At 42.2% G+C, this 18614-nt stretch overlaps 1 protein-coding gene across 2 annotated transcripts in view; it reads right to left on the bottom strand.

Moving 5' to 3' along the window:
- LOC126473447 (origin recognition complex subunit 2) overlaps positions 1-18614 on the bottom strand; it is a 116009-nt gene that overhangs the window by 66104 nt on the left and 31291 nt on the right. For both annotated transcript variants that reach the window (XM_050100499.1, XM_050100500.1), the window contains one exon: positions 2912-3198. In XM_050100499.1, the coding sequence (XP_049956456.1) occupies positions 2912-3198 (287 nt within the window). The remainder of the gene's footprint in view (positions 1-2911; positions 3199-18614) is intronic.

Genomic DNA, 18614 nt, shown 5'->3' with positions numbered 1-18614 from the left:
TATGAAGCTAACTACAGTGATATGAAAAGGTTCACTAATGCTATAAAGGCAGCTACAATGACATGAAAAATGATAAGTACAACAGAACAGAGGTGGGAAGAGCAGGTACTGCTTACTGGCAGCTGCTGATCACTATGCATCAACTGAAATTATGGAACAAAAAATAAAGAGGTCACCAGAGATAAGTGTGACACAGCACAGCAGGTGAACAGTGGATTCAGCAAGAGAACATCAGCATAGTTAACACCTGATAAAAGGACACAGAGTGCAAATATGTGCAATCTTTTCTCTCCATTCCAAAGAGAACCCACCACAGCTTAGAAAGGTTGCTGGCAGCTAGGAGCCTTGGGAAATCTATTCCGATTCTCAATATCTCAGCACAGACACTAACAATTGGCAAACTTTTAACACGAATTACTATAGTGAGTTCAGATAAAGGATTAACTCCTACAGGTAACCATTTACATCCATGGGCTAATATCACAGAAGAAACAAGGAAGGACATGTCACAATTTTGGAGGAAATATCAGTATAAACAAGAGTTACATATTCTTTCAATAATACAAAGTAATTAAGACAATCACTGGTCACAATTACAACTGCAGATGACAATTCTCTCAGCTGGATGAACAGCTCACCAAAAGATTCTGTATTCTCTTTTGCCAACTTCAGTTGCAGCATTTTCATATTTTCCCCTTTTGTAAATCCAATTCAGTATCTCATGTGTTGCCCATGGCTTTACCTTTTTGTGTTTTTAATCCTCTGCTGCCTGCAGTATTTCATCTCTCAAGGCTACCCATTTGTCTTCTATTGTGTTCCTTACTCCTGTTTCAGTCAAGCACTGCCTAATGATCTCTTTGAAATCCTCAACAATGTTTTGCGGTTTAAAATCTGCTTCTGAAATCTCTGTCCAACCATTATGTAATCTACTTGAAACCTTTCTGTGTCTCTAGGTCTCACTGTACACAACATTCTTTCATGATTCATAAATCTAATGTTACTAATGCTTAAATTGTGCTCTTCTACCTGGCAGCTTCCCTTTCATTCCTTCCCCCCCCCCCCCCCACTCCCCCTCCCCCCTTCCACCCTCCCCCCCAACCAGTCCATGCTCTCCAACTTTTTTTTCTTTCTTTCCTTCCTTTCCCTATTGTCAAATGGTTTCTACCATTATCAAATTTTCATCTTCCTTAACTATCTGAACAAATCTATTCATCTTATCATATATTCGTTCTCTCTCTTTGTCATCTACAGAGGTATTAGGCACATAAACTTGTACAATTGAGGTGAGTGTTTTGTTTATGTCTACCTTGACAATGATAATGCATTCAGTATGTTGTTCACAATAGCTTACCCACATTTCTGGTTTGTTATTCATTATTAGACTTTCGTTATTTTATAACCTCAACCTATCCATTCCCTCTAAAAAATAAAAAAAATAAAAAAAATCCCTAGTCTGTCTATTCAATTAATGGATCTAAGTTTCCATGCTCTGACACATAGGATGCTAGTTATTTTTTTTTTTTTTCTAATAACAACATCCTTCTGAGTAGTACCCACCTGAGGATCCAAATGGGGGAATATCTTACCTTGGAGATGGGCCAGTTCAAGAATTTTTTTCCTCACAAGTGACTTCTTGTCTGGCAAGTGCCCCCCCTCCCCCCCCCCCCCCCCCCCAAACCTCATAACTTTCATCTGTGTCAATTTCCCTACTAATAGTGATACTAACTGATTACAAATCTTACACTTGGGTACCCCTGGCACCCACCTCAGCTTGGTGCCCCAAGTGGCACTTTGTGTTACTTGGGTCTTAAACCGGTCCTGGTCTCTGGCATATTTTAAGCAAGAAAATACCATCATTAAGCTATACAGTAGAGGTACGTATAAAGAGAATTAACAGCTTTAAGTTCCCCTTGCTTCCAGCTGTTCACAGTAGCTACATAGCAAGGCTATGTTGGCTAACATTACAAGGCAAGATAAAGTATCCAGACTGCTGCTCCCTGCAACTACTGATGAGACTTTGCTCCTCTTCAGGAGCAACAGGTTAGTTTGGCCTCTCCACAGATAGCCCTCTGTTGTTATTGCACCTTTAGTGGAACTATTTGTATTGTGGAGGCATGATAGCCATACCACCTTGGCAAGATCCATGGTTCCTGAAGAAGAAACCTAGTGTTCCAAAATATATGCACTTTTCAAGCCATGAAGAAAATACATTACAAGGTGCTTAACATTATAATGTCATTATTATTTTATATAACTACATATTTATTTTATTTTTACATGATTATAAATTGAAACCTGAGCCTGATGTGTCAAATACTTTATTTGCAATTTGTTTCAGTCATACGTTGCATTATTTTTGGCAAACCATGAATATCTGCACAGACTTTCATTTTTGTTATAATGCACAAATGCTTAAATGTTGATACTGGACCTGAAGGTGATATTGTGTGATTAAAATTTGTTGCAAATAAATTATTTGGCATTAGAATTTTGAATGACTTTGAATAAATTTTCTTTTCTTTTTAAGCATTGTTTATTATTATGCCACATTCTGACCTATTATTTCTGATGAAAATACAATTAAAAAGTCTTCCTTTTGTTAAGATTTTGGCATATGTATTCCTGCACGGCTGACAGCAAATTAAAAACACAGTACTGTATCAGTTCAGAAGAAAATTTCTAAAGCACAATACAAGTAGCCCAGATTGTGACAGCAGCTGTTTATTATGAGTACAGCATGCACGGCCTACACTAACACATTTTTAGAAAGGCTTTATTTAAATTTTTTATAATCATAAAAGTTCCCATAAATTCTAAAGGCACATTTACTTGCATGCAATTTTTGAAGAACCACTTATTAACATGGCTCACTTGAAAGATTGAGAATTTCACGTAGCAAATAAATACTTACATAATCAGATTCTTTAACGTTACAAGCTGACAGTAAGCCTGAATTTTGTGGCAGTATTCTCTTCTCCTTTCTTGCTGCACTACGATTGGCACGTTCACTCTCATGTGACCTCTGATCATCATCGGAATCAGTATCTCCAGCAGATGTATTATTTTCTTCCTCATTCTCTGTATTTTCTTCCTCATTCTCTGCAATATCTTCCTCATTCTCATCACTGGGGCAGTACTCACTTTCACTTGAAGAAATATCACTATCACTGCCATCATCCTTGGTCATTTGTACAATCTCTACAACATAAATAGGGAGAATAGAGTGAAAGACCATTAATAAACAGAAGAACTTCACTGTTACATGCTACATAATTTACGTGTGTATTGATCTTTTTTTCTTTGCTCACAAAACAGCAGGGTGACAAAACTGTCAATAGATTATGCACTATTTTTTTAATAAGGTGAAACACCAAGACTGAGATGCGTGACCACAATGAAATTTATTCCACCAGTTAAGGATAGGATGCTACACCAATGATTAGCATTAAGATCTGTACATGCACTATGACTGTGGAAATACAGTACGGAGTAGTGCCAAAATGTCCTGCAATCAGAGCCGCTAGATGACATGGCATAGAATCAAAGAGCACCAGAAGAGCAACTCTGCCACACGGTAAGTAGGCATGTCCACAAAGTATCAAATGTGGCTGCAGGAGGACCTGAACGAACAAGCTGCTGTCCAACCATATCCCAGACATGTTCGATGGGCGACATGTCAGGCAAATGGGCAGGCCAGGGAAGCATTGGTACCTGTTATTCTTTGAAGAAGGCTTGCACATTCCTCAGCTCATGCGACCAGGCATTGTCCTGCTGAAATTGGCATGTGGAATGGCCTGCAGGAGGGGCAGTGACTCGGGCTGTAAAACGTCCCTGATGTAGCAGCTGCTGTTCAGATTGTCCTCAAGACATTGGAGGCAAGATCACGCATTGTAGGCAATGGTGCCCCAAACCAACATACTCGACATTTGTCTGCTATGTCGCTCAGCAATACAGTCTGTCCAATTGCGTTCATCACAGGGGTGTCAAACTTGTATGTGACCATCACTTCAGGACAAGTCTGAGTGGGATTCATCTGAAAACCTTCACTCATGAAGAGCGAAATTCCAAAGATCGCATGTCCGTACAGTTCACAGGCCCACTTGTACAGGCGACCTGGTGGGTCAGCCACCTGGCACACTCTGGTAAGCCACCAAGGAAACAGTATTGTTTAAGCGATCGCAAATGAGTGCCTGGCCTATTCTGTAACATGTTCTACTGTTGTCGAGCAAATTTGTTCAGTGTTACGCTGTATCTTACTTGTTACTCTATAACGTACTATGTCAAACAAATCGTGTTTGTTCTTGCTTTAGCAAAATTGGCGACGAGTGACGGTTACGTTTTCTCTGCGTGCTAGTGTCAGTGCTAAGTCACCCGACACTCATCTCGATGGAACAAATACTCCAATGTATCATAGCCCAGCAGCAAAGTATCCCAGAACAACAGCAGGCTCTCACCACTGCTGCCAGTCAGGCAGCCTCTGTGTGTTCGCAGCAGGTTACTCTCCCATCTGTGTCACCATTGCCCTTTCCAGCATACGATAAATCGGCTGAAGATTGGGACTCCTATGAGATACGGTTATGCCAACATTTCCAGGTTTTTCAAACGGGTGATGCAAACCTGTGTAGGGCTTTCTTTCTTTCCTGGCTTTCGCCACACATTTATCAGTTGCTGTGCCAACTTGTGCCTTTACAAGACCTGGCCAGCTTATCATTTGATGAAATGTGCAAGCTTCTCCCAACCTATTACTGTAACAGAATGCATGTCATGGGAATGTGTGTAGAATTTTACCAAACCAATCTCACAAAGCCTGTGCTGCAGAATTACGTGGGCTGAGCTGTCACTGTAAGTTTGTCACTAGTACCTATCACGAATCTCACACTGATCACATGGTACATGATGATATTATTCGTCTGACTCTGGATAGGGAAGTCCATGAAAAAGCACTTCAATGTGAGAATCTGATGCTTACAGATGTGCTGAATATAGCTCAGACCTTTGAAGTGTCATGGGCCGCAGGTGATCAGATTGCTTTGTGGGGGGAGGTATCAGAAGTTACTCAATCAACCCCAGTTCAGCAAGCTGCAAGTGTTCAGGATGACTGGAAAGCCACTGCAGCAGTACAACCTTCGACTCAACATAGCATGAGGCAGCGTCAGTTACAGCCACACCAGCAACAGGCCACATCACAGCATCAGCCACATGCCGCCCTTCCGTTTTGCTTGTACTGCTTCATCCAACATGAGCGTGCTGTGTGCCCTAAGCATTGGGCTGTTTGGAACAAGTGTTGAAAGAAAGGCTGCACTGCATCAGCGTGTAACTCCACTTCAAATGTGACGGACACAGTAGTACCAATGGACATAAACTGCACCTCTACAATGGCTGTCTCCCTAAACAAAGTGTTTATTGGCTTGAGTGTGTTAAATAAACCACTAAAAATGAAAGTGGACACAGGAGCTGCAGTGACTTTAGTAAACGCACGACTGTACATGGACCTGGACTCTCCTCCCATCACACAGATTTCACAGAATTTGATTAGCTACCATTAACAGCAGATTCCGATCCTAGCTCAGTTCTCCACCCCTGTCTCTCACAAATCTGTTTTTTACCCCCTCACCTTCCTTGTTGTGGATCATTCCCATACTGCAGACCTGTTTGGGTCAGCTGCATTTAACTGTTCCAGTTTCTCTACTGACAATGAGGTAAAGTTAGTGTTAGAACAAGTTCCGTACCAACAACTGGGTTTCCCTCTGATCTGAGTTTTCACCTCCGTTTTCCCCTGGGTTCAGTTGTGCTACCAGTGTTCAAGTCCACATTACCATGAAAGAGCCTGCCCAATCTTGCTTTTTTTGGGCTCAGGAGATGCCTGTCGCATTGTGCGACACTGTCAAGGCAGAATTAGAATGTCTGATGATGCTCAATGTCATTCAGCCTATTTTCTCCAGTGAACGGGTTACAACACTGATCATCATTTGGAAGCCAATGGGTAATTTTCACCTCTGCAGCGACTTCAGTGTCATGATTAATGCACAGTCCGTAATAGATACATGCTCTTTGCCCCGCTCTGATGAGTTGCTCCCAAAATTATCAGGTAGCCACTATTTTTCCAAGATTGATTTGTTGGAAGCATATCTCCAGCTCCCCTTGGATGAGATCACTAGGTGCCTTCTCATTGTCAATACACCTTTCGGCCTATACCAGTATTAATGCTTGCCTTTTTGCCTTTTGGTATCACTAGCACGCCCACAATTTTTCAGCATTTTTTTACAAAAATGGCTGCATCAATTACTTCAACAATATCATTGTTTTGGGTTCCTCCACTGAATACCACCTTAGCAACCTCTGATTGCTGTTTCCTGTTTTGCAGTCTGCAGGCCTCAAAAACAATCTTGCCAAATCTCAATTTTTTCAGCCGTCAATTGAGTACCCAGGTTTTGAGGTTTCTTGCACAATGGTAAAGCTGTTGCGTCACCATGCTGACATAATTGTGGCTTTGCTGCAGCCGCCCTCCATTAAGAAGATGCAGGCATTTCTAGGTAAAGGTGTGTACTACCATAAGTTTTTGCTCGATGCATCCAATGTTGCTCAGCCCCTGCATGCACTTTAGCATAAAGCTGTGCCTTTTTTCTGGCCCCCAGCTTGTGACCAAGCATTTGTTTTGCTTCAATCTAAGCTTCAATCTGTCCCGTGTCTGACCACTTTTCAGCCAGGTCAGCATCTTGTGCTGGCTACAGGTGCCTCTCAGCGCGATGTTGGCGCACAAATAAGCAGACTGGTCTGAACGACTCATTGCTAATGCTTCTAACTCCTGCTCAGCAGCAGAATTCTCAGATTGAAAAGGAAGCTTCCAGCAACTGCCCTCAAGAAATTTCACAACTTCTTGTATGGTTCTAAGTTCCACATGATCATGGATCACAATCTGTTGGTTGCTCTTTTTAATCCTTCAGCTTCCATGCTGGACAAGGTAGCACATTGTTTGTAGTGGTGGGCTCTCTTCCTCTCCTGTTTTCATTATCAGATCCATTAACGGCTGATGGCGCAACACATCAACACCGATGCCTTATCCCACCTTCCAATCAAGCTGGACTTGGTATTCAATCAAGACGAGCTGCTTTGTTTCTATATAGACAATGAGAACCAGAACACGGTCAATGGTTTTCCCACTAGTGCCACAATAGCATCGCCCATTGCTGAGGACCCTGTACTTAATCTTGTTCTCTCTTTTGTGCAGCCCAATGGTCATAAAAAATCCTCGGGCTGTGCCTCAGATCCCTTGGATAATTACTTCTCCCTCCAACACTGCCTTTCTGTGTTTGACAGGGTTCTTTTGCTGGCTACGAAGGATGTTGTTCCCCAGGTTGTGATTGCCACTTCCTTATGCCGCAATGTACTGTAGTTTCTGCATGTTAGCCATTGGGGGACCTCTCACACCAAAGCTTTGCCCTGCGGGCATGTCTACTGGCTGGGCAGCATAGATGGGGACATTACATGGCTTCTTGCCACTTGCACTCACTGTGTACAGCTACAGGCAGCTCTGCAGGCATCTTTTTTTCCCCTCTGGCCAACATTGCAGCACCTGTGGGTGTATCTATACGTTGATTTTGCTAGACTCTTCCTAAATCAGTATTAGTTCATTGCAGTGGATGGCTGTTCCAAGTTCCCTTACAAGGCACATTGTCTGTCCACATCCAAATTGGCCACTATTTCAGCCCTGTCTAAGATTTTTGCAACTGAGGAACTTCCATATACCATGGTTACCAAAATTGGCCCCTGTTTGTTTCTTGAGAATTTACATCTTTTTGTCGGGCTAATGATGTTTACCATCTCACAGCTTCCATTTCATCCTCAATCTAATGGGGAGACTGACTTCATGGTTCGGACATTTAAAACTCAGATGTGGAAGTATGTGTGTGGCAGATCCCGTGAAGCTGCTTCTGACCATTTTTTGAACTTGTACCGTTTCACTCTGGTGGGACAGGAGCTCAGCAGATCTGCTACATAGACGCCAACCACAGCCCTCGCTTCACCTGCTGCATCCAACGCCACATCCTCTGGGACTGCCGGCTCCACAATGGGCGCACCTGTCTGGGCTCATGGTTTTGGCCACCGGCCAAACTGGGTTCCTGCTATCATCGAGCATCACTGGGGCTAACACCTATGCATCATCCGCACTCCGGACAGGCGGACATCTAGTCACTTCAACCACTGCCTCCCATGTCACCATTACCATCAATGACTGCTCCTGTGTCACAGACGGTGCAGTTCGCACCTCAGCGGCGGGTCACTGCCTGGCAGATCACCATCTGGGGTTCCTGCCTCCGCCCCCACTTCTCAAACGCCATCGCCGGTGCAGCCCCCACTGCACCTGACACTGCAGCCACCACTGTCTCTGTGGTTGGGTCCTCTGGCACCATCCACTGACGTCAATGAGGATGTCACTATGGAACACAGTCCCAGGTCCTGCTCTACGCCCTCTCATGGGAGATCACCTTGGTCAGCCCCACGGCACGCTCTTATGAGCCGTCAACAAAACAGTATTAGTTAAGCAATCACAAACAAGTTCTCGGCCTTTTCTGAACTGTATTACTGTTGTTCAGTCAATGTGTTCACTGCTATGCACAACCTGTATCTTACATGTAGCTCCTATAAAGTACTGTGTTTCCTAAATCATGTTTGTTCTTGCTACAGCAACTATATTTTGCCACACAACATGCCAGAGTAGCATTTAGTGTTGGCATTCAAGTACCAATTGCAGTTTGCCGCGTTGGCGGATTATAGTCTATGGGAATCTACACAATAGCATGCGTGCCACCAGTCCACGCCACAGAAGACAAAACTGAACTATCAACGTGGACAGGACCACACCTTCTGAGTGCTCAAATGTTGTACCAACACTATGGACGATGCTGTCCTGTCTCTTATGGCCAAGCAGATAATGTGGCGATCATCTCACACTACAGTCGCACTGTGTTATCCAGTACCCTGTCAGCAACGTGTGAGCCCCTCTCCTCTCCACTGGTTCCACTTATGCCTGATCGTTGAAGCAGCGTGCCTTGTACGAGCTGCAGTGTCATGGAACAAAAGACTCACCTCCCAGAGACCAATCATTCTCCCCCGTTCAAACACACATGCCGATATTCTACCCCGTGATGTCAGCTAGGCGTAGTAGCACCTGGTAACATGTTTCCACTTTGTATGACAGCTCCACGCCAACTGAGCATTGGGTAACACTGATCTGTCCAGTCACACAAAAGAGGATGCTGTTGCTGGGCCTCCATGCACTCTGCCATTTAAATTACTTATTGTTCCACTGTTCCACACGTTCTCTTACCGTGGCATGTTCCACACCATAGCTCCTGAGTGTTTCACTTTTTACAAACAGTAGTGTACATCGCAGCAGAACAGTTTGTTTATTTCCGAATTTATTGTCTCTCTTGGGAAAAGGCCAATAATCTTATCTTCATTAATGACATTCCACCATCTCTGTTTACTTTATCGACACGGTTTTGGCGAATAGTTCTCAGTGACAAAGATTTCTCTCAAGGTGTACCCATAACGGCAAAGCTCTGTTCACTCATTCTGTCGTTGGTGACAGGACTAAGTAGGGAATTGTTAATCTCAAACAGAGAACTTGCATTTACATGGCATCTCAGTAGTCACTATTATTACCTAGTTTTTAAAATGACATAGTGCAACTGCATGAACAACGATCTTTTATATTTCAACTTTAAAACACACTCCCATGACTGTCATAAGACATCCCAGATAGTACCCAGGTGTCTTTCATTCTAGCTTATTGATCATGTTACTGTCACAACTTTATTGTTGTTTTCCTTATACTGATAAGAGAATTATATAAATTCTAGAAATTCAAATTCAAGTGGACTTTGAAAGAGAAAAAGAGGGGGGGGGGGGGGGGGGAGGGAGAGAGAGAGAGAGAGAGAGAGAGAGAGAGAGAGAGAGAGAGAGAGAGAGAGAGAGAGAGAGAGATAGGAGTTGTTCCTCCAGTCATCAAGATCAACTAATGGTCGCAGAATGTAGACCAAATATGATTGCACACATTAATGTGCCACTGAACGAACATTTTACCTCATTCCACTGCTAATCTTTGTAACACAATCAAAAAAAAAAAAAAAAAGGATAGTGAATGGGTGCAGTTAAACAGAACAGATTTTACTTAAGGGAGGAAAGGAAAGGAGAGGGGGTTTGGAAAGGGAACGTAGAGGGTGGAGGGGGCAGTGGCAGGTCACCCACACCTGAAGTTAGGGGGATCCCATCTGTTATGAGGTTCCAGGAACAGGTGGAACACCCCTTAACTTATTGACAATAATACTTCTCTCCTTCCAAAAGAAGTAATATGTGTGTTCCAAAAGCTATGAGTACTGTCCTTTATATAAAGTTCATATGAAGCGTTTCTATCAGCAATACTGAGAGATGTATCTCCTCAAATTAAGTTCTGTTCATTCTTTCTTTTTTACTTTAATGAACTTCTGAAATGAATTTTTATTTTACACAGGTTAATCTTTACTGCTGTTTGAAGTTACAGTGTTACCTAGACATTCTCTATCATTCTTAGAATCTATCTCCCACAAATCTTGCAAGAGGCTCAAAAAATGGATAAATATATTTTAATACTGAGGTAAATGCTTTACACAGGCTGACATCAACCTATAGGGCAGTCAGTATGGTATGGTGCAGTGAAGCTAGTATGCAATAAACAACAGATATATGTTTATACTCCATAAACCACCTTACAGTTATGACAGAAGATACTTTGTACCAGTATTATAGAGGTTCTCTGGCCTATTCCATCTACACAGTGAGTGAGGACAAAAAACATATGTCTCTCAGTTATTGCCCTAAAGTCTTTATCTTACTCTTGAAACTCCTACACAAGATGGATGCAGAAGAATTTTTTAACAAGAGGCACTGAGTCACAGACAGGAACAATAAAAAGCCTGTTACTCACAAACTATGAGAATAAAAGATCCTTCTTTCGAAATAGAAAACATACATACATACACAACCCACACATACTGGACTTTTCATACTTTTGCAAAAGCTACACCTGTCACAATTTTAGCACCCTGTGCTGGAAGTTGTTATGCCTACTTGATAAGATCTCCAAATGCTGGCCACGTGGGGTGGCCACGCAGTTTGAGGCACCACGTCACGGATTGCACGACCCCTCCCACCGGAGGTTCAAATCCTCCCTCAGGGGTGTGTGTGTGTGTGTGTGTGTGTGTGTGTGTGTGTGTGTGTGTGTGTGTGTGTCTTAAGCATAAGTTAATTTATGTTAGGTTAAGTAGTGTTTAAGTTTAGGGACTGATGACCTCAGCAGTTTTGTCCCTTAGGAATTCACACACATTTCCAAATGCTGGAGTAGCACTCTGGAATTAGTTGGATTAGCATATAATGTATGCCACTTCCTTTACTGATACAATGAACTTTCATAAAACCTTTCCAACAAATCTAAGTTTCCCATTCACCTTCACTACTGTTGATACGACTCACTTATCTCATTCCATATTAGTTTCCAATAGCTCCCCTAAATATTTAACATATGTTATGGGCTCCATTAATTTACCACTAATCTCAAATATTACTGGATTCTCTCCCTGTCACAGGCATTATTTTACACTTATCTACTTTTAAAGCAAACTGCCCTCCATTGTACCAAGTGGAAATTCATTACAAGTCATTTTCATTTCCTTACCATTATTAACGATAGATAACAGCTCATCAGTTAGAAGTCTGTTCAAACTAACTTGTAAATCACTTATTTATACCGAGGATACTGGCACTTCTGTTGAACTTTCTTGGAATATGGGCGATATTACTTTTGTGTGTGTTCAACATTCACCATCCATCCAAACACTATGGTTTCTCTTGTTGTTGTTCTTGGTGTTGGTGTTGTTGCTGTTGCTGTCATGGTAGTCTTCATTCCAAAGACTGGTGCAAGTCTCTTCATATCCACATAACTACTGCTACTTCCAGCCATTTGAATCTGCTTACTATATTCAAGCCTTGGTTTCTCTCTATGTTTTTACCACCTGAACTTCCCTCCAGTGGCAAACTGATGATGCCTCGAGATGGGTACTATCAACCGATCCCTTCTTTCGGTCAAGCTGTGTCATAAATTTCTTTTTTCCTCGAATCTAATCTACTGTCTCCTTATTAGTTATTCAATGTATCCATCAAATCTTCAGTACGGTATTCTTTTATACCACCAAGTTTCAAAAGCTTCTATTCTCTTCTTGTCTGAAATGTTCAGCATCCACATTTCACTTCTGTACAATGCTGCAATCCATACTAACATCCTCAGAAGTCTTCCTGGCATTTAAATTTTAATTAGACATTAACAAATTTTTCTTTTTCAAAAATGCTATTCTTGCTGTTGCCAGTCTGCATTTGATACCTTCTCTACTTCTGCTATCATCAGTTATTTTGCTGTCCAAATAGCAAAATTCATCTTTCTTATTTTATTTTCTAATCTACAAAGGGCATTCAAAAAGTTTTGCACAGTCATTTCTAATTTTTTTATTTTTTGCAGGAGGAAAATGAAATTTTTTGTGAACATACTTGGAACATTTAGCTATAAGTTGGTGTATAAAAGTATTTTCTTTTATTTACAGGTGAGCCATAATGGACCACAAAGTAGATGTCAGGTTGCAACAACGGTCTGTGATGGAGTTCCTCTTCAAGACCGGCGATGACTCTGCCACATTGGTTCACAGGAATTTGCTCCCTGTTTATGGGGAGGACACAGTGGATTGCAGCAGTATCCAGCGGCGATTGCAGAGGTTTAAAGAAGGTGATTTCTCTCTACTGGACAGTACACGATGCAGTAGACCATAGACAGCAGTGAGTGATGTGAGTAAGGACACCATTGATCAAATCATCAAAAATGACAGATGTGTGATGACACAACAGCTTGCTGAAATGACTCGTTTGCCATTGGGTAGCGTGGTATCACTGGTACAGTCACTAGGGTACAGAAAAATCTGCGCGTTGGGTGCCTGGATTACTGACAAGAGAAATGAAAACGATGACGAAGAATGTGTGTGAGGATCTCATGAAGACCTTTACTGAAGAGTGGAAACAGCATTTTGATGGCATCATTACTCAGGATGAAAAATGGTTGTTTTTGTCTGAACCTCAGAGCAAAACCCAATCCATGGAGTGGCATCATCCGGATTCCCCTCGGAAGAGGAAACCACGACTTTCATGAACAGCAGGCCAAAAGGTGATGACCTCCTTCTTCTGTGATCAGTGTGGTGTCATTTTCATTGACTTTTTGGAATCTGGTTCCACAATTAAGTGGGACCGTTACTGTTTGTCATCGGACAAGCTGCGACATGCCATCAAGACCCACACACCACAGCTTCAGGGTCAGCTCATCAGACTACACCATGACAATGCCAAACCCCATACAGCCCTTATGATGCAGGAGAAAATCAGGAAAATGGGTTGGAAAATTGTTCCTCTCCTAATTACAGTCCCAACTTGGCTCTATCTGATTTTTTCCTCTTTGGTCGTCTGGAGGTCCACCTGCATGGTAAAACATTTGATAGTGATAAAGACCTTATTTCCTGTGTCAAGTGATGGTGTAAAAAATCAGTCCCCAGAATTTTACCAAAGTGCATTTACATCACGGAAAGAATGTTGGTCCAAATGCATCACAGCTGATGGAAGCTACATTGAGTAGGCTCAATGTATAGCTAAATGTTCCAAGTATGTTCACAAAAAAAATTCATTCTCCTCCAGCAAAAAATAAAAAAAATTAGAGACGACTGCACAAAACTTTTTGAACGCCCTTTGTAATTCCCTCAGTATCACCTGTTTTAATTCAATTGTATTCCATTACTCTTGTTTTAATTGCATTACAGTTCATCTTATAATTGACAAGTCTCACAAATGGTTCAAATGGCTCTGAGCACTATGGGACTCAACTGCTGTGGTCATCAGTCCCCTAGAACTTAGAACTACTTAAACCTAACTAACCTAAGGACATCACACACATCCATGCCTGAGGCAGGATTCAAACCTGCGACCGCAGCAGTCGCACGGTTCCGGACTGCACGCCTAGAACCGCGAGACCACCACGGCCGGCGATAAGTCTCACAAATTTTGGGCTACTCTAAATAGAATATGAACAAACTGTAGCAGATGTGCTGACTCGTACAGATGAGCCAAAAAAAGCTTCTCCCTAGTGTGACTGTAGCACTCCTAGGCAAACTGTAAAACATACAGTTGAAGATTGCCCACTGACAGCCTTCATGGGTGACTTCCAAATTCTTGTACGCTGCTGAAAAGTGGTAGAATACATCATCGACGTGGACATTCGGCTGTAGTTAAGTTCTCATATATTTTGTAGTTGTACATATTTTATGTAAGTCTACATATTTTTTTCTCTTTATATATGACTTAAATGTCTTATATGGATTTTTGATATCTGTACTGTAGACTACTCATAAGTAATTAATTCAAGTGATGGAAGCCATACACTAAATAAATAAATCTTATAACCTCTTTCTGAGACACTATATATCCTGTTTAACTGCTCTTCTAAATCCATTGCCGTCTCTGTCAGGATTACAGTTATCACTGACAAACCTCAAAGTTTTTATTTCTTCGCCCAGAATATCAATTTCCTTTCCAAATTTCTCACTGGTTTCCTCTACTGCTTGCCCTCCGTACTGATTGAACAGCACTGAGAATAAGCTACAGCCCTATCTGTCACCCTTCTCCACTACTGGTTCCCTTTCACATCCAGCCACTGCAGTCTGGTTCCTGGTCAAGTTGTACATACCTTACAGTGCCTTTATCCTAACTACTTTCAGAATTTCAAAGAGAGTGATTCAATAAACCAGGTCAAAATACGAGGGCAGTTCAATAAGTAATGCAACACATTTTTTTTCTCGGTCAATTTTGGTTGAAAAAACCGGAAATTTCTTGTGGAATATTTTCAAACATTCCCGCTTCGTCTCGTATAGTTTCATTGACTTCCGACAGGTGGCAGCGCTGTACGGAGCTGTTAAAATGGCGTCTGTAACGGATGTGCGTTGCAAACAACGAGCAGTGATCGAGTTTCTTTTGGCGGAAAACCAGGGCATCTCAGATATTCATAGGCGCTTGCAGAATGTCTATGGTGATCTGGCAGTGTACAAAAGCACGGTGAGTCGTTGGGCAAAGCGTGTGTCATCATCGCCGCAAGGTCAAGCAAGACTGACTGATCTCCCGCGTGCGGGCCGGCCATGCACAGCTGTGACTCCTGCAATGGCGGAGCGTGCGAACACACTCGTTCGAGATGATCGACGGATCACCATCAAACAACTCAGTGCTCAACTTGACATCTCTGTTGGTAGTGCTGTCACAATTGTTCACCAGTTGGGATATTCAAAGGTTTGTTCCCGCTGGGTCCCTCGTTGTCTAACCGAACACCATAAAGAGCAAAGGAGAACCATCTGTGCGGAATTGCTTGCTCGTCATGTGGCTGAGGGTGACAATTTCTTGTCAAAGATTGTTACAGGTGATGAAACATGGGTTCATCACTTCGAACCTGAAACAAAACGGCAATCAATGGAGTGGCACCACACCCACTCCCCTACCAAGAAAAAGTTTAAAGCCATACCCTCAGCCGGTAAAGTCATGGTTACAGTCTTCTGGGACGCTGAAGGGGTTATTCTGTTCGATGTCCTTCCCCATGGTCAAACGATCAACTCTGAAGTGTATTGTGCTACTCTTCAGAAATTGAAGAAACGACTTCAGCGTGTTCATAGGCATAAAAATCTGAACGAACTTCTCCTTCTTCATGACAACGCAAGACCTCACACAAGTCTTCGCACCCGAGAGGAGCTCACAAAACTTCAGTGGACTGTTCTTCCTCATGCACCCTACAGCCCCGATCTCGCACCGTCGGATTTCCATATGTTTGGCCCAATGAAGGACGCAATCCGTGGGAGGCACTACGCGGATGATGAAGAAGTTATTGATGCAGTACGACGTTGGCTCCGACATCGACCAGTGGAATGGTACCGTGCAGGCATACAGGCCCTCATTTCAAGGTGGCGTAAGGCCGTAGCATTGAATGGAGATTACGTTGAAAAATAGTGTTGTGTAGCTAAAATATTGGGGAATAACCTGGTGTATTTCAATGCTGAATAAAACAACCCCTGTTTCAGAAAAAAAAATGTGTTGCATTACTTATTGAACTGCCCTCGTATTTCTCTAAATCTGGTTCCAGTTCAGACAAATGTTTCCTTCCATTGTAATAGAAATTTATACACAGCAGGAAATTTCATATTTTTGAAAACAGCTTTATCTGATTCATCTTCCAAAAAAGTCACTATGACCGTTACAGATACAGCTGTTGGAGTTGCAGCAAATGACCACATAAACAGCTATGTGACAGCACACTTATCAGGAAAGCACTGCTACAGCATGGTGCACTCCACAAAAAGATCACAATGAAAGCCCAAAAAGAAAACAGTACAAACTGACTAATCACAGAACCAGTTTCAATATTCAGGCCAATTGGAGAAAACACATTGGTTAGTAAACGAAACACAGAAAAGTGAAAGTTTCACATAATTGTTTTGGTAAACAGCATACTGCTTCCAAAATGAATAGTCTGATGTGTCTGAAATAAAGTTTACAATCAACAAGTATTAACATGTATTATGACTACGCAGTGAGACATGGACTATCAATGCAAATATCATTCAAAACCTAAGGGATGCTCAGCAAGTGATGGATCATCGGAAATACTTGAGTGGAAAACGTATTTATGACTGTACTGAAAATGAAACAGAGGCAGGGAATACACAGCCAACCAAAAGGGTGGATGGTTCACTTTTACCACATTCTAAGGCACTGTGCTATTTGCTACTCTGCAGATGACAAACTTGCAGCCATACACACTAACAAATCATGTACACACAGCCTGCATACTACACTGAAGAGGCAAAGAAACTGGTACACCTGCCTAATATCATGTAGGACCTTCCACAAGCACGCAGAAGTGCCGCAACATGACTTGGCATGGGACTGACTGATGTCTGAAGTAGTGCTGGAGGGAACTGACACCACAAATCCTGCAGGGCTGTCCATAAATACATAAGAGTATGAGGGGGTGGAGATCTCTTCTCTCAACAGCACGTTGCAAGGCATCCCAGATATGCTCAATAATATTCATGTCTGAGAAGTTTGGTGGGCCAGAGGAAGTGTTTAAAAGCAGAAGAGTGTTCCTGGAGTCACTCTGTAGCAATTCTGGATGTGTGAGGTGTCACACTGCCCTGCTGGAATTGCCCAAGTCTGACGATATGCACAATGGACATGAAAGGATGCACGTGATCAGACAGGATGCTTACCGAAGTGTCACCTGTCAGAGTTGTGTATAGACGTATCAGGGGTCCCACATAGTTCCAATTGCACACGCTGCACACCATTACAGAGCCTCCACCATCTTGAACAGTCCCTTGCTGACATAAAGGGTCCCTCAATTCATGAGGTTGTCTCCATACCCATACATGTCCGTCCACTCCATACAATTTAAAACGAGACTCGTCCCACCAGGTAACATGTTTCCGGTCCTCAACAGTCCAGTGTTGGTGTTGATGGGCACAGATGAGGTGTAAAGCTTTGTGTCGTTTAGTCATCATGGATAAACAACTGGGCCTTTGGTTCCGAAAGCCAATATCAGTAATATCGTTGAATGGTTCTCACACTGACACAAACCCAGCATTCAAATCTGCAGCAATATGTGGAAGGGCTGCACTTCTGTCATCCTGAATGATTTTCTTCAGTCATCGTCAGTCCCTTTCTTGCAGGATCTTTTACTAGCTGCAGAGATAACAGAGATTTGATATTTATCTGAATTCCTGATATTCACAGTACACTCGTGAAATGGTCGTACGGGAAAATCACCACTACATCGCTACCTCGGAGATGCTGTGCCCCATTGTTCATACGCCAACTATAACACCACGTTCAATCTCACTCAAATCTTGATAACCTGCCATTGTAGCAGCAGTAACCACTGTAACAACTGTGCCAGACTCTTCTTGTATTATATAGGCGTAGCCGACTGCAGCACCATATTCTGCCTTTCTACATATCTCTGTATTTGAATTCGCATGACTAAACCAGTTTCTCTGGCACTTCAGTGTAGCTTGCTATATATCATTTTGATGGAAACAGTGCAGACAGTCTATGGAACATGCAAAGCAAGAAACCAACTAGATGGGTAAGAAATGATACAATAACTTAATGAATCATGGATGGATGGCATTAAAAACATGTAGATACAGGATGAATCATGTGGCTCAAGATCATAAGGTATGGAAGAATCTAGAGCAGGCCTCAGTCCAGCAGTGGATGTCAACTGACTGAACACACTAACAATCTATTGCCTATTTTTAAATGAAGTATTGCTACTCTATCCGCTTTGATCCAGGAAAATGTTTGAAAAATTATCTTCATCAATCACAAATCATACTAAAACTATATAAGAAGAAGAGTGGAAAAGAAGTATTGATCTTTGACTCCCATTGCCATTACAACAGATGAAGTCTGAGTGACCTGTCCTCTCTTTTTAACCTTGCCAAACTATCCCT

The sequence above is a fragment of the Schistocerca serialis genome, chromosome 4 (genome assembly GCF_023864345.2).
Source record: "Schistocerca serialis cubense isolate TAMUIC-IGC-003099 chromosome 4, iqSchSeri2.2, whole genome shotgun sequence".
Taxonomy (NCBI): domain Eukaryota; kingdom Metazoa; phylum Arthropoda; class Insecta; order Orthoptera; family Acrididae; genus Schistocerca; species Schistocerca serialis.
This window is presented reverse-complemented; position numbering and strand designations above follow the sequence as displayed.